This window comes from Camelus bactrianus, chromosome 3, assembly GCF_048773025.1.
Source record: "Camelus bactrianus isolate YW-2024 breed Bactrian camel chromosome 3, ASM4877302v1, whole genome shotgun sequence".
Lineage (NCBI taxonomy): Eukaryota > Metazoa > Chordata > Mammalia > Artiodactyla > Camelidae > Camelus > Camelus bactrianus.
The window spans coordinates 77,581,415-77,606,255 of NC_133541.1; the positions used below are offsets into that span (position 1 = coordinate 77,581,415).

The 24,841-nt window shown below is 36.2% G+C and overlaps 1 protein-coding gene across 7 annotated transcripts in view; it reads right to left on the reverse strand.

Moving 5' to 3' along the window:
• TMEM232 (transmembrane protein 232) overlaps window positions 1–24,841 on the reverse strand; it is a 197,443-nt gene that overhangs the window by 128,381 nt on the left and 44,221 nt on the right. For all 7 annotated transcript variants that reach the window (XR_012505572.1, XR_012505573.1, XM_074360449.1 and 4 more), the window contains 2 exons: window positions 14,811–14,934; window positions 13,607–13,856 (listed from right to left, as the gene is read on the reverse strand). Coding sequence is in view for 5 of the 7 variants with exons in the window: in XM_074360449.1 (XP_074216550.1) it covers window positions 13,607–13,856; window positions 14,811–14,934 (374 nt within the window). In the remaining 2 variants the exon portion in view is untranslated. The remainder of the gene's footprint in view (window positions 1–13,606; window positions 13,857–14,810; window positions 14,935–24,841) is intronic.

The window sequence follows — 24,841 nt, forward strand, 5'->3', positions numbered from 1 at the left end:
TCACTAAAATGCAGAATCAGTATTTGCTTTCAATTTACTTCATAATTTCTAGCAGAATATGACTGCATCTCCAATTTTTATGATTTCCTATTGATTCTAGCATATAATGTAATCTAACTGCATATACAAAATAATAGGTTTAATTGTACAGGGCTACTTTAAAATCATTTTTAGTATATGCTTATATGATGAAACTAATATTTCAAAAATAGTCCTTATAAAATTAAGACATCTCATATACTAGTACATCATATAATCAAGAAATATAGCAAATGGTGAATACCATATTCACAGATACAAATACAGATAAATGGATATTTTTATATTCTGTTATGAAAATCTATTAATCTTGATAGGCTAATAGATTATTTCACTAGTGTTAATACAGACAGAATTATTGTTATTTTATGGTTAAGAAACTGCTCATTATTTTTTCTATGTTTTCTTGACTATTTCCATCCAGATTGTCTATAGAACTAACCTGTGAAACTCCATTCTTCTAAAATTTTATTGGAATCACATTTAACTTACAGATTAATTTAGGGAGAATCTACATCTTTATAATACCGAGGTTCATATTCATTTACTTCAAGTCCTCTTCTATGTCATTAAAGTTTTATGAGTTTTATTTTTTATAAAGCACACATTCCTTGGAATTTTGCTGTTTTAATGCTGTTGTCAATGGGTTGCTGTTTGTGTGCTGTTTTTCTGTTTAGTTATTGCTGGTATGGAGGAAAGTTATGGACAGTAATGTATGTTTCTTGTAACTAGCCACTTTAATTGGGGCTAACACTGTTTTCATACTCCTGGATATTCAAAACACACATTCAGATTACCCACAAATGCTTTTCCAATATTATACCTACTTTTTTCCCTTTTTCTTGTCTTACCATATTAACTAGAACACCCAGAGTATGATAAATTATCAGCAAATAATGCAGAAATTCTGGCCATGTGTTTTTTAATCAGTTCCACTTCGGTATCTATTCAGATATCATGTTTCCTTAGATTTGGATTTCCTAATAATCTACTCTCCTTGAATTCCCAGAATAAACACTACTAATCTGGTACATTATTTTTTTTTAACATGTTTCTGGCTTTGATCTATTAGTATTTTATTTAGGATTTGTACATATATATTCATTCATAAGATAGAGTGGTCTATTTTTAGTATTCTCATCACCAAGTTTGGGAACTGGGAGTAAATATATTTTGAATTATAGAGACTATCCCCCAAATTTTCCTAATATAATATTATGAGTTCAATTTGCCCAGCACACTCTAATCACATACCTAATGCAAGCTTCATTTTGAGTGTGTACGTGCATTCAGCTGTGTAAAGATAACAGTGACCTGTGGCAACACATCAAGAACATTTTTATATTGATTAAAAAACACATGGCTGTTTTATAAAAGAAAACAAAACAGGATTAAAACTAGAACTATAAGGATGCTTTCTTAAATTGGTGAGTATTTATTAAACCAAAATCAGTATCATCCTTAAGAATGAAAAACTGAAATAAAATTGTATTAAAAGTAAATATTCCTAGTATTAATATTTTAATTAATATTAGTATTTTGTATTAATATTTTATTAGTTTTCCCTGAAAGCTGGTTATAAGGATATCCAGAATAAATCATATTTAATGACAAAATCTGGGGCCAGCAATCACTTTAATACTTCCAGGAGGAAAAGATATATTCATTATGATTCAGAAATCATTTCAGTAATAATTCTATTAAATTACTCAACTCTAGTTACAACTGTTTTTGCTAACTATAATTACCCTCAATGCACTGAAAGGTTTTTCTCAGCTGACAGGCTGGCAGATATTTACCTTAATTCAATAACAAATGTGTTAGAATGCTTATTGGATGTAAAGAACAATGTTAGTATGTACGAGGTTATGAGTTGCTAGTATCTAAGGTAGTTCAACCTGTCGGTGGGGTAGAATTAGATTTTATAAGAGCTAAAGCTTATCTAACTTCAAAGCCTTCTTTTTCACAACCCATTTTAAAATTTTTATTTTGCAGAGTTTAAAAAGACATTTTTTTTTTCATGAAAAGATATTTCAAGTGTCCTTCCTAGGACTTTAGAAGGGTCATGGGTGGTGAAAGGTCCTGGAAATTAAATGTTATTCATTTCTCTCTAAATAAAACTCTGCTTGTAGGGAAATTAAAGAATACTCTTCTACAGGTAAGTTGATGACATTTTTGAGGTAGGAATCCATAATTATCACAGCAAGGTCTGTCTTCAGTGAACTAAGAGAATCCCAAATGCTCAAAATAAGAGTAAAATGTGTTTACTTAGCAAGTCTAGATAGTCTGATGTCCAAGTGAATTTTCCTCACATGAAAGTTTTCTCAAGTGCTACTAAAAGCTCCCAATGCTTTAAAAAGAAATACGGGTTCATGATAAAATCAAAGGTATTTCATATTGCATATACCAAACTTCAGATTCCAGAACCAAAGATCCATTCAGATAGGCTGGTTTCCATAACGGTCTACTAAATTTTGTATTGTTTTAGCGCCCACCATCCTTATTTCCTGCCTCCATCTTCTTCCTTTCTCCAAATTCTGACTTAAGCAAAATACATTCTTCAAACTAAAGACTGAGTTTTACTTTCTCTAACCAAACCATACCTGTGTTTATCCAAAGCTGTTTTTAAATTTCTTTGGTTCTCCATAGGTCATTAATACAGAATGAGGTATTAAAAGGATGTTCATACTCCCATTATAATGAGTAAACAAATGGGTGACTCCTCTCTTCTGGACTGAGAAGAACTGGTTGTAAATTTTTTCTTAGAATAATGAGGATAATTGAAGCACTTACATACACAATGTACAAAGGTGGTGTTCAATGACAATTTTGAATTGAAAATGTCATCTTATAGTAAAATCTCATTACAGTGTCCATTTCCTTTCCTTCGTCCACTCATATATTCAGCATTTGCTTATTGAGTGCCTACTCTGAGCAAGGCAATGTGTAAGCTAATGTAGTGATGTAATAAAGACTAAAATACAAATACTCCCTGATCTATAGAAAACAAAATTTGGTAACATAATCTTTGCACAGATTCCAAGTTTCTTCACAGTATCTATTATCCCCTTCTTCCTTCAAAAGATGAATCACAATTTTTAGCATGGCTCATTGACACTTAGCTAAAAACAAACAAGCAAAAAACAAACAAAACCCCCCCATGTGGCCATATGATTCTAGCCAATAGGTTTACAGCAGTAAAGCTACATGATACTCTGTCTATACTAAGACTTAGTAGAAAATAGATATTATTATTCTTCCCTTCTACTCAGAATGGCAGCAAAAAAATAAACCTGCCTCCCTGACAACTTTTTAAGTCTTCATACCAAACTGGATTTATTTTATGTAGGAGAGAAATAAAATTTTATTTTGTTTAATCTAATGTATTTTTATTTCATGTAGCCAAATCTACTTTAACAAAAAGATACTTAAAAAATATTAAAACTACAAGCTATACTTTGGTAAAGTCCATTAGAGAGGTACAAAAGAAAGTTGGAAAGGCCCTGGGCCCTCAGGGATATTTCTGAGCCACTGAATTAACCAACCCTAAACCCTGTGTCTCTTGGAAGGAGGTATGAGTTGCACAGATGGCCTGTGATCCACTCACTCCCTTTACTGGGAAGCAACCTTGAGAGAAAAAGTCAAGGTTTGTGGCTCAGGTTAATCTCTTTGTCAAGGGGACCTTCAGGTAAATAGACTAGTGACATTTACCAGGAGGAAGAGATTGTATCTACAGAGTGCCCTCAGGATAGCCCTGGCTAAGGGATCACTGTAAATAAACCTGAAATCTATAGACTGATGAGGCATAGCACCCTGGAGAAAGTTATGTAACATTTACAACTTTCCAGAAGAATAGAGATATTTAAAAGCCATTTTGACTTGGGTCTTCTGTGACTTGCAGTCTAAGCCTTTCTAAAAATACAAATCTTTACCAAATGAATTGATATCAGAAGCTCCACTTATTGGATATAACCTGTCTTAACTGCCTGAACACCATTTCATTCTAGAAAAATATAATTTCATTTGAAAGACCTGCAGAATGTCCAATAATTTTTACATAATAATGAAATTAATAACTATGTTGATCACCTAAAGATACTGAAAACTCCATTAAGAGTCAAAGGAAAACACTGATTCTTAAGAAAACATCTCTTCACTGAACAGTGAGGCAAATAGGTTCCAAACAAAGGAACAAGAAAAAGTTCCAGAAATGAACCCTCATGAGACAGCACTATATGATTTACCTGACAGAGAACTGAAAATAACTTTCGTAAAGATGTTCATCAAGGTTAAGAGAACAATGCATGAACAAAGGACTTAAATAAACATACAAATGGTCAACAGATATACCAAAAAAATACCCAACGTCAAGAATCACCAGAGAAATGCAAATCAAAACCACAATGAGGTATTATCTCACACTTGTCAGGATGGCCATTACCTAAAAAAATAAATACAAGAAATGTTCAGTAAGATGGGCAGGAACCGGAACCCCTGCGCATTACTGCAGGGGCTGTAACATGGTGCAGCTGTATGTAAGACAGTTTGGAGGTTCCTCATAAAGTTAAAAATACAATTACCATAGGACCCAGCAATCCCATTTCTGGCTATATATCCAAAAGAATTGAAATAAGGAACTCAAAGAGACATTAGCCCCTGTGTTCCCTGCAGCACTGCTCCCAATAACCAAGATGTAGAAACAATCTAAATGTTCACGAAGAGAGGAGTGGATAAAGAAACTGTGGTATAGACCAGCAAAGGAATGCTCTTCAGCCTTAAAACTGAAGGAAGTTTTGCCACATGCAACAACACATATAAACCCTTCAACATTATGCTAAGCGAAACAGGTCAGTAACAGAAAGATAAATACTACAGGACTACACTTAAATGAGGTATCTACAGTAGTCATTTTCATAAAATCAAACAGTGGAATTGGGGTTTCCAGGAGGCAAGGGAAGGGAGAAATGGGGAGGTACTAACCAACAGGCATAAAGTTTCAATCAAACAAGATGAATAAGCCCTAGAAATCTGTTGTACCACACTGTACACGTAAAATTTTAAGAAGGTAGGTCTCATGTTAAGTGCTCTTCCCACAATAAAGTGAAATAAAATAATTTTTTTAAAAAAGACACATAAACAGATACATTTGGTTAGCCTTCTTACATATGTGTAATATAATCAGCACTATACTTTTAGATCTGTCAACATACAGGACTGTGAATCATAAGGACTGCCTGAATTGTAGTCTATGACTAACGTGTATGTGGATTATTAAAGGAGTTAAATATTTTCCATGTATAAAAACACAACCTTATTACTGAACATTTTTCTGAATAACCTTCACCAAGGTAAGAAGTACACTGAAGATTTAATAGAGTATCATTAAAAGTTTCAATTGGTTCTAAGATTCCAATTAACTTTCATTTACTTTTTAAAAAGGAAATATTACTCTGTGCTAATGTTTTTTCCTAAGTTAAAATGAATCAAAATGAAGCATGTGAGGTTATTTTACAACTGTGACATGTATTTCATTCACTGCTATCATTGTAGAACCAGTTTAAGAAAATAATTCTCAACAAAAGAGTGAAAGGAAAATGTCATATTTACTTTTTCTGTTCATAGTCAATAATGAAGGGAAAAATACTTGGGTCCTATCTGTCTTCACATCACACTTTAACATTGGGATAAATTACTACAAATTCAGACAAAATTGACAACACTGCAACCTTCCAGCAAACTGAAGGTAATTATAAACCATGCTAAAAACATGTTTCCACTCATTACAAAGTTACCACAGGAACTTGGCAGTAAGCAGAGAGATGGGAGATGATGGGGGAGAGGAGGCGAGGAGAAAAAGAACCGAAGCAATTATCTTCCAACATTTGAAGGGCTTGCATGTGGGGCACGGAGTAGACTTCTTAATTGTCTCCAGGAGGGAAAACTTAAGCAAAAGTTTGGAATACGTGGAAAGACAGATTTCACCGTAATATACATAATGTTTCAGTGTTTTAAGTGGAATGACCTGCTTTGGCAGACAGGGAGCTCCACATCTCTGCTGACTTTGGAGCCAAAGATGGCTGTGCACTATTTGCCTAGAAGAGATTTGTGCCCTGGATGAGAACTACATTAGTGACACGATTTTTACTATTGTGTGATACTTGGTTCTATCATTCATTATTTATGTCTTATATGAGACATGTGAAATCAGTGTCTGTTAATTTCTCACTGAAAGAGTTCAAGTTCTATTTTCACGGCATGGATTTTAGATAATCCAGACTTGTTAAAAATCTACTGTTTTATCACTATGAAAACCAAAGTAGGAACCCAGAAGGTATATACTGTACAACACAAGGCTGTGTTTCCCTCTTTGTAATGTCACCTAGAAACTGTCCGCTGCATGCACTGACTGGCTGGATGCACAAAGCCCTGCAACGGGTAGAAGTATGCTCCTCTGATGAGGACGTTTTACCACCTTGCTTACTGTGAAATTTATGGGCTAGGTTTTCTCAAACACAACATCAGAAGTGGTTTAATAATATAGATTCCTGGAATCCACTTATAGGATTTTGGATCCAAAGCTCTAGAACAAGGCCCAGGAATTTATGCTGGAAATAAGGACCTCTCCACTTTAATACAGAGTCTGAAAATGCTTTTATAAGCAATGCTGTAGGACAATGACTGTCAGAGAGAATTTCTCAATTATCTTTTTTATATTCTTCAATGTGCAAATGGGCAAGTTTTTTTTTTTTTTAATTTCATTCAAAAGGTAAAATAGTTAGCTCAACACAATGAGGTAGTTATTAGTGAAGACTTTGAGGCCAGACTACCTAGGTTAAGTCTCAGATGTACCATTTACTGACTAAATCTCCTTGGACAAATACACTTTTAGTGGCTCAGTTTTCGCACCTATAAAATGGGGATAATGTGAACATCTATGATGTAGTCTTGTAATGATTAATAAGTTAGGTGATGCATGTTGCATGCCTAGAATAGTGTTTGATACACAGTAAGAGCTTAATAAATATTAACCTACTTTCCACTACTACCTATTTCTCAAAATCAGCATTTCAACAGGGATCAAGTAAAAATTCCGTATAAGTAAATTAACTTTTATCACCTCCCCTCATATTTTTCCAGTTCAAAATTGTCTTTTCTAGGTACTATGCTGCAAAGCCTGTTTTCCAATAACAATTTACTTAGGCACTTTAGGATATTCAGACCTGCCTATAGCTCAACACCATTGGGAGGTGTATTAGCCGGCTTGGGCTGCCTTGACAAAGCACCACAGACTGGACATCTTAAACAAAAGAAATGTACTTCCCCGCTGTTCTAGAGAATGGGATGTCTAAAACCAAGGTGTCATCTGATTGTGTATATGGTGAGGGCTCTCTTTCTGGCTTTTAGATGGCTGTCTTCTCACTCTGTCCTCACTTGGTGGAGAGTAAGCTATCTGGTGTCTTTCTAATAAGAATACGAATTCTATCATATCACGGCCCACTGTCATGATCTCATTTAAGTACCTCCTTGCAGGCCCTATCTCAAGATTTAGTCACAATGGGAGTTATGGTTTCAACATATGAATTTTGAGGGTGGAAGGACACAATTCAGTCCATGGCAGCAGGTGTGCAGGATGGTCCTCTGTGAAAGGAATACTGCAAGTCAGACACTTTGAGTCTCAACCGGATGTTAAATGCACAGCTGGTATTTATAAGCATATATAGAAATTTCTATTCAGTCCAAAAGACCAAAACTCAACACTTCCATCACTGGCCAGAGATCTCACTCTAGAATTAATAGACACTGACTCTATGGACAGTGTGTCTGACACAGTATCTCAGAATGAAAAAGGTACATGCTAAGTAGCCATCCATTCCTATAAATGCTTCAAGTTCTCATCCCATACCAGAGAAGCTCACCAGGAAATTATCTTCATGAAAGTTATTACTTTAGTTTCCTATAACGTTGCCTTCACAAAACTATGATTTGAATTGTTTCTTTATATTAAGGGCTTTATATAAAAATGGGCCATAAACAATCTACAGATTTAATGCAATCCCTATCCAATTACCCAGGACATATTTCACAGAACTAGAAAAAATCATAATAAAATTCATATGGAACCATCAAAGACCTAGAATTGCCAAAGCATTACTGAAGAGAAAGAAAGAGGCCGGAGGAATAACTCTCCCAGACTTCAGACAATACTATAGAGTTACAGTCATCAAGACAGCATGGTATTGGTACCAAAACAGACATATAGACCAATGGAACAGAATAGAGAGCCCAGAAATGAACCCACAAACTTTTGGTCAACTCATCTTTGACAAAGGAGGCAAGAATATACATTGGAATAAAGACAGTCTCTTCAGCAAATGGTGCTGGGAAAACTGGACAGCAGCATGTAAAACAATGAAGCTAGAACACTCCCTTACACCATATACAAAAATCAACTCAAAATGGATTAAAGACTTAAACATAAGACAAGATACAATAAACCTCCTAGAGGAAAACATAGGCAAAACATCTGACATACATCTCAAAAATTTTCTCCTAGAAGAAATAAAAGCAAGAATAAACAAATGGGACCTAATGAAACTTACAAGCTTCTGCACAGCAAAGGAAACCAGAAATAAAGCAAGAAGAAAACCTACAGAATGGGAGAAAATTTTTGCAAGTGAAACCGACAAAGGCTTGATCTCCAGAATATATAAGCAGCTCATACGACTCAATAAGAAAAAAATAAACAATCCAATCCAAAAATGGGCAGAAGACCTAAACAAGCAATTCTCCAAGGAAGACATACAAATGATCAAAAAGCACATGAAAAAATGCTCAATATCACTAATCATCAGAGAGATGCAAATCAAAACTACAATGAGGTATCACCTCACACCAGTCAGAATGGCCGTCATTCAAAAATCCACAAATGACAAATGCTGGAGAGGCTGTGGAGAAAGGGGAACCCTCCTACACTGCTGGTGGGAATGCAGTTTGGTGCAGCCACTATGGAAAACAGTGTGGAGATTCCTCAAAAGACTAGGAATAGACTTACCATATGACCCAGGAATCCCACTCCTGGGCTTGTATCCAGAAGGAAATCTACTTCAGGATGACACCTGCACCCCAATGTTCACAGCAGCACTATTTACAATAGCCAAAACATGGAAACAGCCTAAATGTCCATCAACAGGTGACTGGATAAAGAAGATGTGGTATATTTATACAATGGAATACTACTCAGCCATAAAAACCGACAACATAATGCCATTTGCAGCAACAGGGATGCTCCTGGAGAATGTCATTCTAAGTGAAGTAAGCCAGAAAGAGAAAGAAAAATACCATATGAGATCGCTCATATGTGGAATCTAAAAAACAAAAACAAAAACAAACAAACAAACAAAAACAAAGCGTAAATACAGGACAGAAATAGACTCACAGACAGAGAAAACAGACTTGTGGTTACCAGGGGGGTGGAGGGTGGGAAGGGATAGACTGGGATTTCAAAATTGTATAATAGACTACACTGTATAGCACAGGGAAATATACACAAAATGTTATGATAACTCACAGAGAAAAAAATGTGACAATGAGTGTGTATATGTCCATGAATAACTGAAAAATTGTGCTGAACACTGGAATTTGAAACAACATTGTAAAATGATTATAAATCAATAAAAAATGTTAAAAAAAAAAAATGGGCCATAAAGACACTGTTTGACTCATTCATAAAAGGCTACTGATACCATTTTAAAATGTTTTTCAGAGTCATTTACATCTTTATAGGCAAATAAAATTGGTTCCCCAGCAGACAAAATGTACACAGGAATAAGTGTTAGGAAAAAGCCCTTCCTCACTGAAGTTTTTCTCATTATAACGACATTAATTACATTAGTAACCATAACATCTACGAACATTTATTGGAACTTTACTATGCACGAGGTACTATTCCGAGCGTTTTTATGTTTCCATTGTTTTTTCCTACACGGAGTCCTATGATATAAATAGTATTCTTATCTTAATTATCAGGCAAAGGAATCAAGTCAGCAAGAATAAATAATTTAACCTACGATTTCAAAATACAAGTGACAGAACAAAATATACAAATCCATATGACTCCAAAACTGGTTCTTTCACTCTAAACAAAAAAAATGTACTTGCTTGAAGGGTAAAATTATAAGAAAAAAAAATTTCAATTAAGTATAAAGAGGCACTCCAGGTTCTGTATATCACTTTCCCAAAAGACAGACCTGTCCTCTCCAGCAGTCATGTTGGCAAGGCCTGCACTACTTTTGAAGCCATCTCTTTTCAGAGGTCTTAAAGGAGTGGTAAGTATTCTCAATGATCATGCATCCAGGACAACCCAGACAAAAGACCAGTGATGCTACAAAGAATCAAGTTATGATGAATCACATCAACAAAACTTTGAAGCCCTATCACTTGGTAAAATATTTGACTCTGCGTACGTACAGTCATGTCAAGTAATGGCTTTTCAAAATGGTAGTGTCTGATAACAAAGGCCAAAAACCCAGCACGAACATGAGGAGGAGACCAAAGTTTATGTCCACAGGAGGTACATTCTCTAGTTCTGACAGAGAAGAAGAAAACCGTAGAATTTTCACACATTCTTGAGAGGTCCTTAACAAAACAATCATCAGATGATCAACTTACTTTAAACATTTCCCACAAGAAATCACAAAGATGCTGTAAGTATTGAGAGTTTCAGAATACTCAGAATTATTAATGAGATGGATGACACTAGGATTATTTATGGCTTGTACAAGAAGTTTGATGTCAGAGAAAATGTACTGACTTCTGACAGCAGAGGAGGCAACTTTGATATGTCTATCCTCCTTATTGAAGATCAAACTTTTACAGGTGTTTCACAGCTGGAAACATCTATTTTCCCACTTTGGTTGAAAAAATAAAGACAAAATACTGTTTAATTATTTCATTCCTGAGTTCAAGTACAAGCATAGGAAGGACGTCAGGGATAGCAAAAATATCCACCCATCGCCTCTGTACCACTTGTGAATGTTCAAAGGGCGTCTCCTTCCAGAACTCAGTCTGTTAGAAATTGCCTTCTACCTGTTATAATACCATCAAAAGAATAAAATGCTGCCACCGTGTGATCTGTGGAGAGGGCTCTTTGATCCATAACATTATCCAGTGGTTGGTACAATGAAATTCAGAAACTCCTACAGCATTTATTCAATAAGTAATCAAAAATATCAACCTTAATGAGACTATCACTTATACTCCAGGTATCTGGGTAGCTAGCTCACGTAGGGACACACACCAGGATCTCTTGTTTCTTGAAGATCACATTTTTCTGTTGGTGTCGAATTCATACCAAGCAGAAACAAGTGTGCTCATTCAGATTTATAAAGATAAGAAAGATAAGAAAACAATAGCCAAGGATGACTAGAGCTTGACAAGTCCAAGCTCAAAGATAGTTCGCTATAATGTGTAGCACTGCTCAGAAGAAAGCTCACATAAATGGCAACAAAACTCTCAAGAGGTCTGCTGTTGACAGAGGGAAAAATGATAGGGAAAGTGAAAAATATTTGAGCTGGGAAGGTTTGGGGGTTGTTGTTCAGTAGGTTGAGCAATATAATGCTGCAGATAATAAGCAGAAAAGCAAACGTCTCTTCCAAGAAGTCACCCAAATTCTGTGCCTGTGTTATCAAAGTCTAGTCTTCAGGAGAAGATGAGAAACTTCAAAGAAGGATCAACAATAAGCAAATGAATGCACTGAAATCATCAACTGGCTGGGAAAAAAGAATCAGACTGCTGAGAAGGAAAGAAAATGTGAGTATCCACAGAAAGATGCAACCTCATCATCGTGAGGTTTTATCAGCACTCAGGGGTCACGGCCAGAGGAAGGATAAGAGGTTTCTAAGAGTAAAAATCCTCCACGTGGAAGAACATCTTCTGAACCATCACTGAAGAGAGCACTGAAAGAAGAGAGAAAACCAATTCTACACACCTAGACAGAAAAAAATTGGAGGCCCCAAATTTTTATATGAATCTGTCTATGGCAGGTTAAAAAGCCTATGTTGAGCTGCTATATAGAAACACTTCTAACCATTCTGAATACTTAAGAGTGTCAATAGCCAAAGAAGAGAACACCTCTTCACTTTATCTGTACTATAAACATGGGAGAAATACAATTTGCCTACTAATGACTGAAGATCTACTTAAAATTGGAACTAATAGTGGGGAGGGCACTCAGTGGTAGAGGGCAGGCTTATATGCATGAGGTCCTGGGTTCCATCCCCAGCACAGCCATTTTTTAAAAAAAATGACACTAATAAAAAATAAACACATTCTTCTTGAAACGTGGGGAAAATTCAAGCACACTGCACTTTGAAATGATAGGTTCCAATCTACTGATTAAACCAAAAGTATACTGAAAGTAATTTTTAAACAGTGAGCCAGTTTTGAGGAATGAAATTAAAATCTGCAACCAAAGTCTTACTATTTAAAATTACATTCAAGCATAATTTACCCCAGATCAGTGAATTATGGTCCAAAGGAAAGGCAGTATTCTTGCCTCCTTCCATACTCTCAAATAATCTTGCAACTATATTTGAAATTCAATAATTCATTTAATTACATAATAAATCCACTGTCATCACTGCACACCTACTCCGTGCTAACTACTATGCTGGAGTGCTGGGTTAATACAAATAAAATTCAGACATGATTCTCCAGTCTCAATTATCTCATAACTTAATGGAAGTGAGAGTCACACACATAACAGACTATAGTAACTTATAGACCACAATGATATTCATAAAGAAGAGTTGTTGTCACCCTAAAGGGACATCTTTGAATTAATATTGTCCCCAAAGTGCCCTTTTAAAAACAAAAGTATTTTACTGTCATAACCCCCATAAACAACAGTAGCAAGACCTTTGGTCTTGAGACACAAGATAGTACATTTCAGTGGAGTACAAGATTATACTGTATAGCACAGGGAAATATATGCAAGATCTTATGGTAGCTCACGGAGAAAGGAATGTGATGATGAATATATAGATATGTTCATGTATAATTGAAAAATTGTGCTCTACACTGGAATTTGACATAACATTGTAAAATGATTATAAATCAATAAAAAATGTTAAAAAAAAAAGAAAAAAAGATGTGAAATGTGAGGAATGTACCACAATATTTGAGTGACTGAAGAGAAATGCTCTGGAGATGGGGGGAGAAGAGAAACAGGAAATGCCTAGAGGAGATGGAGAAGACGGATGACAAGGCTTTACGAGGAAATGAATAAAACAAACTTTATATACATTTCATAAGTTTTCCTAAGTTCCTCTCTTGTTTTCAAGGAATATAATTTGAATCATAAATCAACTGATTCTAGTTTACATTTCAGTTGTTTTTAAATTGTTGATCACAATTTTCCATGGTATAAAACAGACCTCCCAAATTTGCAGAAAAGTCCTACTGAATTTAAAATTATTTCCCACCTAGAAATGTTAACTTGTCGTAAAAGGCTCATTGTATAGAGAGATATCTTAAAAATATTTCTCAAGTAGAAAAATAATTTACTTACAATTATCCGATGTTTTTGAAGAGAAATATTCCAAAAGACCTAAAATACTTGTTTCCTTCAGTTCTGGCAGTTCTTCTGATTTTTCTGTGAATAAAATACCTTGTGAACTTTCACAGTCACAGAAGCCAATGAAAGCAGTTTTTTGCAAATCAGAAGTGGCAGCATACAAGCAGATTTCTGCAAGAATTGTTGTGTATATGTAGACAACATTCCAGGCCCAGGAAAAACTGTCAACCTTGCAGCTTTCTTCCTAAAATGAGAAAATAGCTATTAGAAAATCAAAACATGCTCCTTCATAATGAGGAACTATACACCGTACTTATCTATCTTCAAATTTTATGGAGTTGTTAAAAGACCATAACCAACTAACATTTCTAAAATGCACTTATTAAGAACAAGTCTCCATAGATAAATTACATAAAACCTAGTTCAAAGAATAAAAAATAAACATAGCTAAAAAGTATACAAGGAACAACTTTTCAATTTCCTTAGTAATCAATGAAATGTAAATTAATCTAATGAGATACTATTTTTCATTTCATATTGTAAAAGAACCTTTTTTATATAAAGCTCAATTCCTGTGTGTGTACTTTTATACATTATTTTCACAGAAAACCAAGAATATTATGTCTCCTGGAGAGGAATTTGGACAGCTGTCCTAAGAATATTACAAGAAAGTTCATAGTCTGTCACTCAATAATTTAATTTTATAAATCTATTCTAAAGAAATAGTCATAAATGCAGATAAAGATTTTATGTATGAGAATACCAGTTTAACATTATTTTTAATTAACTGTAAATTGGAAACAAGCTCAATCTGCAACAGAGAAATGGTTAAATCTCATCCCCCTTGAAATGTAAACCTTAATATGTAGTGACAATGAAAAAATTTTTAAATAGGAAGCTAAACCATGTATGAATACATGACCTCAAGTTTATCAATGAAATTTAAACCCCTTTTGTGTGTGTGTGCATGTGCATGTGAGTCTAATCTAGTTCTCTATCTCTATCTACATCTATATCTATCTGTTTATACTGGGACATATGGTAAATATGCATTTACTTTTATATTTAATTAAAATTATCATTACAAAGTTATGCTCATTATAAGCTCTAATATGATATACAGTTAAAGTAGTGGCAAAAATAAAAACTGCTTCCACTTAGGTGTTTTTGCACACCTAAATTAACAATATGCTGTTACCTGATTCAGAACAGACATAATGCTTGAAAGAAAATCTCTCATTAGGTCCATTAAAGCTTTCAAGCAGGCCATGTTTAATTTGGCAGCCTCCCCAAGGACCAACAAAGCCAGTGCTGACTCCAACCTGGAAATTTTATGAACAAAACAAACGCTTTAATGTAAAATAATAATAAATGATTTTTTAAGGAAAAAAGTAATAGGCCAGAAGAAATGACTATCCTGGTTTACCAGATAAATTTACTTTCAATAAAGACTCGTATTGGTCAATCCTTCATTATGATACAAGTTTACTGAAAAGGGCCACATTTCGGCAAGATGTTTGAGTTCAGAGCAGTGTTCTGACAAAACTCTAAGAGTAATAAATATTACGAATGATCTCATTTCTTCGTGGATCCTGTATAACAAGCAATCAAGCGCTCTGGCTCCAGTGTCCTCAAAATCTCACAATAGGTTTTGATTCTTAACCTTCTGCAACTGATTCCAATGGGTAAAATTCAAGAGAGTGTTTTCTTCTCAAAAGAGAACAAATTTTTTAAAAATGACATTCCTAAATACTCTCAAAGTTCACCGTTACTTGATTTTTACAAAAATGCAATTTCTCAAAATAAACTTATTAGCCATAAATGTACATACATTCTAAGACTTTCAGGAAACTATACATTTAGTGGTACTGTTACCCAATTGAAAGAGATGTAGTTCGAAGCGAACTGATAATAATGCAAATATAAAATTGCCTCTACCTAGAGCTACATATTGCCTTGATTTCTAAGTCACTATTAAGTTTAAAAGTTAGTACATTTTCAAATTATATTTGAATTTCACAGCTGTGATGTTTCAGGCCAGTAAGTCATGTTAATCATCATCTTCAAAAGAAACACCTCTAACAATAAAAAAAAAAAAAAAAAAAAAAAACAGAAAAAAAGAATTCTTCATATTTGAATGGAGCTTTACAGAGCTCACGTAAATTATCTCTTGGATCTAAACCACAATTCTTGACATGTTCAAGAACTTTTTACATCTTTTTTCAATATCAGAAAACTAAGACAAATAGATCTGGGCGATTTGTTCAAGTTCATTTTTAAGCCAGGTTAACTAATAACTGGTCTTCTCCCATGTGTGGGTATTTCCTATTTTTCAATTTTGCTTTTAGAAACTATTATTTAAGTACATTAATATTTAATCTTAGTAGTACAACATTGCCTGTTGCCCCCCTAATATCATGTGTCTCCTTTTCAGAACTAATGGCAAAGTGCTCGGTTAACATTGCCTCAAGATGGAAGCTCTCTGTATCTTGATGGGGCAGTGATTACACGGGTGTATGCATTTGTCAAAGATCATAGCTCTGTATACATAAAATCTGTGAATTTTACTGGATGTCAATTAGACCACAATAGAAATTTTTTTAGAATATTAACTCCCCTGACTCCCTTGAAGTTCAGCCATAAATATAGATTTGGTCAATGAGATATAAATGGAAGTATATTATGAAATCCTTCTATATAATCTGTTTTTTTTTCTCATTAAGAAAAAAGATTAAATTTAGGTTAACAGGAGCTGTTTTCTCCTTTGCTCATCCTTTTCCTCCTGCTTGGAATGAATACATGATACCAGAGGGTCGAGCAGCTATCCTGCAACAATGAGGATAGAAGTCACTTACTAAGAAAAGGAAGCTAGAAGAAGCTTGGATCTTGAGGATTCCCTTAAGCATCTGCATCGGTAGTGCAAGCACTGCTTGCTATATGCAATAAATAAAGCCCAGTTTGGTAATCCAGTGCTTTTGTCAGGTGACTGTTACATGCAGAAGAATTAAATCTTAACTGATATACTTAAATGATGTTTACAAGCATGAAATTTAGAGTCAGAAAAATGAGAGATGGAATCTAAGCTCTGCCACTAACTAGATAGGTAACAAAGGGCAATTTGCATACCTTATCTAAATCTTACGCCACCATCTATAACGTAAATACAGCAAAACCTACTTTTCGGAGACTATTGTGAGATTTAAATGAAAACATATAAAATGGCTGGATTCAAAAGGTTGAACTGAACTGAATTACAAAAACGTTATTATTTCAAAGTCAATGGATATGAGTTCAATAACCTTTTTTATCTAAGATGGTGTCTGAAGAAAAAGGTCTAGATGCTCTCTGAGGTGAATAACTAGTCATCCATTCCCCAGAGTACTCATCACCCATACTTCACAAGGTCAAGTAAAGGAAAGGACAGTCTCAGAGTTCACAAAACTTTTTCCTTGAATATACCTAACAGTCATTAGGTCTTGTGCCTTCTGTTCTCTTTTAAGTCTGGAAGATTGTCACTGACCTAGGGCACTCTCACTGAAATGTGAATTGAAAAAGATCCATCAGTGTCAGCCCCCTATCGAGAAAAATGCTTCACCAGAAACACACTAACACGCTATTTTCTATCAGTGCTGCTGATTTCAAATTTTTCTATAAAGGAAAATGCCTTTGCCAAAAATAGAAGCATCAATACTTACAAAATGAAGTTTGTTAAAAATCAAAACTGAAAATCAATGCATGTAAGAAAGAAGTTTTCAAACTGGATTAGGTCAGAAGTTTTAATACAGTGCTAGCTTCTTTGTAAACTCATCGTAGTACACCAAGTCTCAATTACCAGTACATTGACTTGGTTTTACAAGCTTTGAAATCAAACACGTATAAAGTAATTTACAAGTACTTTAGACATCCCCCTAATTATGTGAATAAAGAAACTAAGGCAGAGGTTTACTGGCTTGTCTAAAATAACATAGTTGCTTGGCTCAGTTTACTTTTCTGCTTTTCTTTTTTTAAACTGTTAAAATTAATGTCAATCATTGCACACCTAAACAGTACCAGACATGGATTTGCACGTCAGTTAGCAAGATTCCGGTTCAGTGTTTCTTCTACACTAATAATAGCCAGGGATTTCATAAAAAGCTGTCTGTCTTCAAACTACCTTGTAAAAAAGTTAGAAACATCAGCATTCAAAACAGTTTTCCTAGGTTCTTCTTACTGTTTCCCTTATGACTAATTATTTTAAAAGAATTAGAATGTCTCTAAGTTGCAACCTTTGCACAGACTTATTTGAAACGTTCAATAGATATTTCAGAAAACAATGTCAAAAATCCACACAACCTTGAGACTGACAATGAAAAGAGACATCAGTAACTCACAGAGAATTTCCACAAACCATAAAATCGGTGGAGCTGGATTAAGAACAGCAAGAAGGAATACCCACACGCCACTTAATGAAACACAGCAGCCTTGTTCCCCAAAAGAAAGAAGAAAAAAAATTAAAGAAAAACAAATGATCTTTCCTGCCTACCATGTCTTTCACAGAAACAAGAAAAGTGCAGCCAGTCCTTTACTTTGAGGTGCTCAGTTTGTAGGGAGCCAGAGTGTTATCCCTGTGCCTTTTTAACCTCATTTCTCCATACTGGTCCACAGATGGCAACTTCCAGATGACGGAACAGTGCTTGTGGGGATACGTGTGTAGAAGGAAGCGGGGGAAGAGGAGTGCTACACTGGGAACACTGGAGTGCACTTTCTCCTCCAAGGGCAAACAGCGAAGAGCAGGGAGAAAGCAGAAACGTTCCTGACGATATGGCATGTTGAGAGTTGTAGCTTTTAACAACTCTGTCATTTACACTATGAACACAAACCTTTTATTTTAAATATATCAAGCTTTTATAAATTCTTCCTAGCTCTGAGATAAGTAAAATAGAAAATGGAGGAGGGAACCCTACATGAGACCAACAAAAAAATACATTACAGCAAGGGCTAAGGAGCATATCAGTCTGAATACTGAGAGTATTGTACCTCTGAAAATGACTTCTTACAGGAACCAGAAGACATTTTTACAAGATTCTTCAGCATCTTTAATAAAGCCCAGGATAAAGATGTGACACAAAAAGCCTTAATGCTGAGATGAAAGGTAGCATAATAAGAAAACAAGAGATTGCAATGAAATTAAAATGACAAAAAACACAATTTAAATCCTTAACAAAAGGAGTTAACTGCAAAAATGACATTAGAAGGGAGCAAACTTGAAAAATTCTTCAGTAATTTAGAGGAAGATAACCACTGGCAAACTGAAACCCATGACTAAATCCTATTGAAACAACAAAACATAAATCAAGAAAAAAAAAATCTGTAGTACCATAAAAAATCAGAAAGAAACTTTAAGGACTTTAAAGTTATGAAGAAAATAGAATTCAAATGAAGGGAAACCTTTCCAATGCCAAGAAGTTTGATTTAAAATGTAACACAGGCATATATGGGTTTTCCATCATAAGAAAAAACCTAAGCACAGGCAGGCAGGCAGGAGTTGGGAACACATGTCAACAGTAAGTAATCAGTGGAAATCCTTCACGAAGTGTAGGCCAGTAGACACAGCATTTGTCCACAGCTTCACATAGTCGGGGCTTCTAAGTGGAGGATTTGTCCCAACAGCTTCCTAAGAAGGTCACTGAGACATAAGAGGACACCATCTACCTCTGGCTACCAAATTACAAAAGTGCTTCTAAAAAATGCCGGATTGAAGAGAAAACAGGAAAAAAAAAAAAAAAAAAAAAAAGGCAGACTGCTTTTGAGCATCTCAAAATAATTAAAAGGTAGGAAACAACATAGCAACATTTAGAGACTTAAAGAGGAAATTTAAAAAAAAAAAAAAAACTGAGCACAGAAGCCTATTCCCAGACAATGTCCATTATACTTTTTAGGGGGAAAAAATGGTAACAAATGTTCTCAGCCAAGGATTGTGTGTAGTCACAGCCTCACCTAATGAAATAGGTCACTCAGAAATTCACTCAAGCCAACCAAGAAATGAACAGCATTTAACAACTTAAAAAATGGAAATCCTAGTGCTAAACAGCTGACAGTGAGTGGGAAAAAGAGATCCACTTTAATAAGTCAAAATTTTATAAATCTGATTCAAAAATTAAACATAAATACATAAATCACTCCTTAAGGAGACAACAGAATGTCTTAAACAATGATCTCACATAATGTTATCAGCAACTGAAGATTATATTAACAGGCTAGGAAGGGGAGGATTGGTATGAATAAATTAGGCTCAATCTTCATTACACATGGAGAAGAGGGCAGTCAGAATTTCTTTCCTAATTTTGACCATTTAAGAAAACTAGTTCAAAGAATACATTTCTCTTGCCAAAGCCCAATTTCTGAGACTCAGAAGGGACGGACTACATGAAAATCTAATCTTCAGCATGTCTGCTTTCTCCTGTGTGGAAGATTTCATTCTGGGAGCATTGGGGAAGGTGGTGGGGAAGAAGGAAGGGATGGAGTGTGGACTAGCGATGGAGGTACAAGTGGTCATTAATCATCTTCTTCCCTCCAGCCCAACAGACACTGGGTCTGCCTGTATGACTCGGTGGTGGTAATTAATCCCAGTAATCTTTCTATCTTCGTTTTTGCTCTTCTTTTTTTTTTAATCATGGCAAGTTAAGAGACCCAGATTGGAGCTGCAACCCTGTGGCATGTAGAAACAGTTCCTCTTAAATAATTTTAAGCTGGAGAACAGTATAATCATATTTATGTTGTAACCCTGGCAGCAGAGAATGACAGATTATTGAGGAGGAAACATAAGGCAAAGAGAACAGCTAATAAGCTACAAGAGTCACAAGACAGTAAGGGCCCAAACTAAGGTGGTGACAGTGAGAGCAGGGGGACAGTTCTGAAATGTAGTAGTCAAGGTGTCCAATTCGGTTAACTTAAGGAGAGGACATGTGTCAGGTACTGAGACAGAAATTCAGTAGGTAGAAGTCTGGGGAAAAAAGTTAATTTGGATCTGAACTAGCAGGAGATTCAGAGCATAAACAGTGTGTTCATATTACTGAGCTTATTTAAATCTCTCAACAGCTCGTTGAGATGGTTACTATCTCCATTTAAGTGCTGAATACTGTTCTTAGAGGCCATGTGACTCAATCAAAATTGGACAGGTAGCAAGAGATAACATTCAAACTCAAGTCTTCTGATTTGAGGTTGAATTTTTTTTTCCACTGCACCATAAGGTAGCAAAGCATCGACTATGTATTTACCCTTGACAGACTAAGGGTTATATTTAACTCAGAGGATCGAAGGATCAAGAGAAATCCAGGAAATGCATCAGAAGACTGAGGACCTACACTGACATCTCAGCCCATGAAGAATGAGGAAGATTACTGATGAAAACTTTTGTTTGAACAGTTTTGGTTAGACTCACGTGAACATTCTAATTCCTAGGGTTCAGGGACATAGACACTGTGGATGTCATTGATGTGACCAGAAGTAAAGGCCTTGCTGCCCATAAAAGCAGTGCCTCTTTGTTCAATTTATTTTGATGCAAACACAAACACTATGTCTGGAAAACACTTGCCATGGCGGTATAATATTAAATTGTCAAGCTTTTTTGGAATACATTCATGGAGCGATTAAATCAGCTATTTTGCTTTGGGAGATATAATTTTATATGTTATACTGCTCTACTGAAATGCCATACTGCATTTCTCAGCAGTCTTCATTGGCTAATAATTCAATTATAAACACAATTCATTATTTTCACGTTAGATTAGAAAGCCTTTTGCGCTGGCTTGATCTATCTCCCCAGAGCAAATGGGGCAGTTTATAAAAGGCCAAACCACAGGGTGGAGCATCGAGAGTATGAAGCATCATATAAAATTTAACCATATTAAATGGAAATCTGCCTTACAGCAAGCTGCTTGTCTGCAGCACAAGGCAGCTAAACTTTCAAGATAAAGGCTGGTGTATGATACAGGGAGGGGCTCATGTATTCTCATTTTCTCTACTTTTTTGCCGTGTTTTATAATTTATTGTTCTTAGTGCATTTCCTCTCCTCAGTTTTCTCTCTGTCCCCCATCAAGCAGAGGTTGCTCTAATTCTGTGAGTCCTTCCTTGGGTCTTTTCACGGCTCCTGGAGTTGCTCTTTTCCAGCCTCTGCTGAAACCACTTGCTTCTGCTTCTTTTCCTTTTGTGTGTATGACCTTTATAAAGGGGGTTATAAGAAGTCAAGTAGGGATATACCTGATATCTGCTGATGGTAGCATCAGAAATGGGCAGAGGAGAACCACTAACTAGCAAGGGCCCAAGCAATTTTAGCCACTATTAATGAAATTTCCTTTGATCAATCAGTTGAATGGTCTCTCTCTGCATTTTAAATCTCTGAACATTTTTCCATCATGTGGTACTTTACTGACATGCAAGGGAAATGAAATTGCTCACTATATTATTCTTATTAATAGTCACCAGGCATTGAATTTCAGGTACTAAACCAAAGGTATCTTCTACCAAGTGTCACAATTCTAAAGCTATCTGGTCCAGCAAATCCTAATGAAGTCTTAATTTACCAACAGGATCTGATGCCTCACTATTTCTGTTTCATTCTAAATACATTTAGATCATTTTGAAAATTTTTCACTCCCAATCTTAAGAATATGTAAGACCACTATTAAAGTTGCCCCAAAAATGAAAAAGCATTTCTCATTTGATTTTGATAATTACATCATAGTATGTTTGGTTTGGTCTGAAATAATGACTTCTTAAAAGCTGTACAGGCTAACACATAATTAACTTAAATACTTTGTAAGAAGAAAAGCTAATTTTTTAATAGTTGGTATAATGTTATCACTATAACCAACAGAAAATTTGACTAATGGAGAAGTTAGTCCAATTGAGAACTTAAAAAAGACATTAATTTTTTTAATGTCAATGGTTTATTTTTGTTTACTAGAGTCATCATTTTGAAAAAGATTAAATTCTTTTCTTAAAAAAACAGTAATTGTAAGAAATATAGGGAGGTGTCAAGAAGGCGGAGTAGAGAGACTCATAGCTTGCCCTCTCCCACAAATACACCAAGAATTAATCTACAAGCAAAACTGAATCGCACGGAACACCTACTGAACTCTGGCAGAGTATCTCTCACTTTGAAACCAGGAGGATTCTAACAAAATTCAGTAAGAAAAAAAGGGGGGGGGGGAGAAAAAAGAAAAAAATCAGTGCAGGTACAGTCGTGCACGGAGGGGGCAGCAAAGGAAGAAAGGCACCTTCATGCTGGGAGGCCCCCTCTCCAGCCAAGAGGTCAAGAGGGATGGAAGCGGAGCTTCCGAGGCTCAGAGGAAAAAGTGGCAGCACTTGGCAGACAGAACTAAGATAAACTGGCACAGAGGCTCCCTGTGATCCCCAGCTCTAGAAGCGAGCTGGCAGGGACAGGCCAGGACTGGCTGCTGGAGACCTGTATGAGCCCAGGGAGAGGGCTGGGGCCCACTACACAGAGGCAGCCTCAGGGGACTAGAGGGAGGTGTGAGCTCTGGCTTGGGGTATGGGTGGAACAGAACAGCCTAGGAAACCCATAAAAAAGCACCACTGCTGGTGTGCTTGGGGGGAAGGGGCACAACACAGCCGCCCTATAGCCCCTGTCTCTGCTTGGCTCCAATGTCGGTATGTTCTCAAGAGAAGAGCGGTGGGGCTCGGTCATAGCTGTTGCTGCTGCATGGAGGTGGGAATGAAAGCTGAATCCACACCCAGTGGCCCTGCAACTTCACAGGCAGGACTGAGATTTGTTTACAGCCCCAGGCAGAGAGAGTAGATTTGCTCTTTCTGGACCCTTTGTGGATCTGCACCTCTGGGAAGAACAGGCAGTGAGTGGAGTTTTGGTGCATAGCGGGCACAAGCACAGTTATTTACAACAGGCCAGCATACCATACTGCACTCGGCGGCAGGCCTGGGGTCTGAGCTGACCCTGTGGCACACCACAGATTAACGTGTGTTCCTGCTCCCTACAGTGGGTCCCAGCACCTGACATTGGCAGATCTGTGCTGGTGGTTCCTGGGGCCCAGAACCTGAGGGACACCAGAGTGGGCAGCCAACATGCCCACAGCTAAGGCAGGGACAAAGGCAGCATCAACAAAGAGTACTTTCTAAGCCCGCATAACACGTGACAGACATCACCACAGAGGGCACCTCCCAGTGGACATCTCAGAGGTATATTCACCAACTCTGCTTCCCAGCTGAAGTGATCCAACCTGCCTACCACACTCCGTGGCTCAGAAACAGGTCTAGAAGCCTCTATTCCAGCAACAGGAGTAGACCCAAGCCCCTGTCAAGGCTGTAACAACTACAGAACAAAAAAGGAGGCCCCGCTCAACAACAACCATCAGGGCAGGCTCTGATCACCACACCAACCGTACCCCCAGTCAAAGGGATAACAGCCAACACACACAGCAGACAAGACATGGCAACCATCCATACTAAGAACAGCCCTTGCAACAAAACTACTAGACACACACCATCTACACAGGAACACTCCCACTTTAAATAAACACAAGCAAAAAATAAAACAGCCCTTCAAGAACACAGTAGAAAACTGATACTCCTAAATCCATACAGCCCAAGAAATATAAGTAAAATAAAGAAGCACAGGAACCACTCCCAATTAAAGGAACAAGAGAAGTCCCCTGAAAGAATGAACAATGAGATAGACCTTGACAGCCTATAGATCATGACTTCAAAAAGGGGGTGATAGAAGCACTGAAGGAAATAAGAGAGACAGAATAGTAAAAAAAAGGAAATAGAAATTATAAAGAGGAGCCAATTAAGAACAGAAAACTCAATGGCTGAGGTAAGAGCTGAGCTAAAGGCAATCAAAAGCAGACTAGATAATGCAGAGGAATGAATAAGTGACTTAGAAGACAGGATAACAGAAGTCACCCAGTCAGAATAGCAGATAGAAAAGCAAGTAAAAGCCAATGAGAGCAATATAAGGGACCTATGGGATAATATAAAATGTGCCAACCTACACATAATAGGGGTCCCAGAAGAAGAAAAAGAAAAGGGGATTGAAAAGGTACTCAAAGAAATCATTACTGAAAACTTTCCAAACTTAAAGAAGGAAACAGATTTCCAAGTATAGGAAGCACAGAGGCTCCCAAACAAGAAGACTCTAAATAGACCTATACCAAGACATATTATAATTCAGATGGCCAAAGTTAAAGAAATGATTTTAAAGACAGCAAGAGA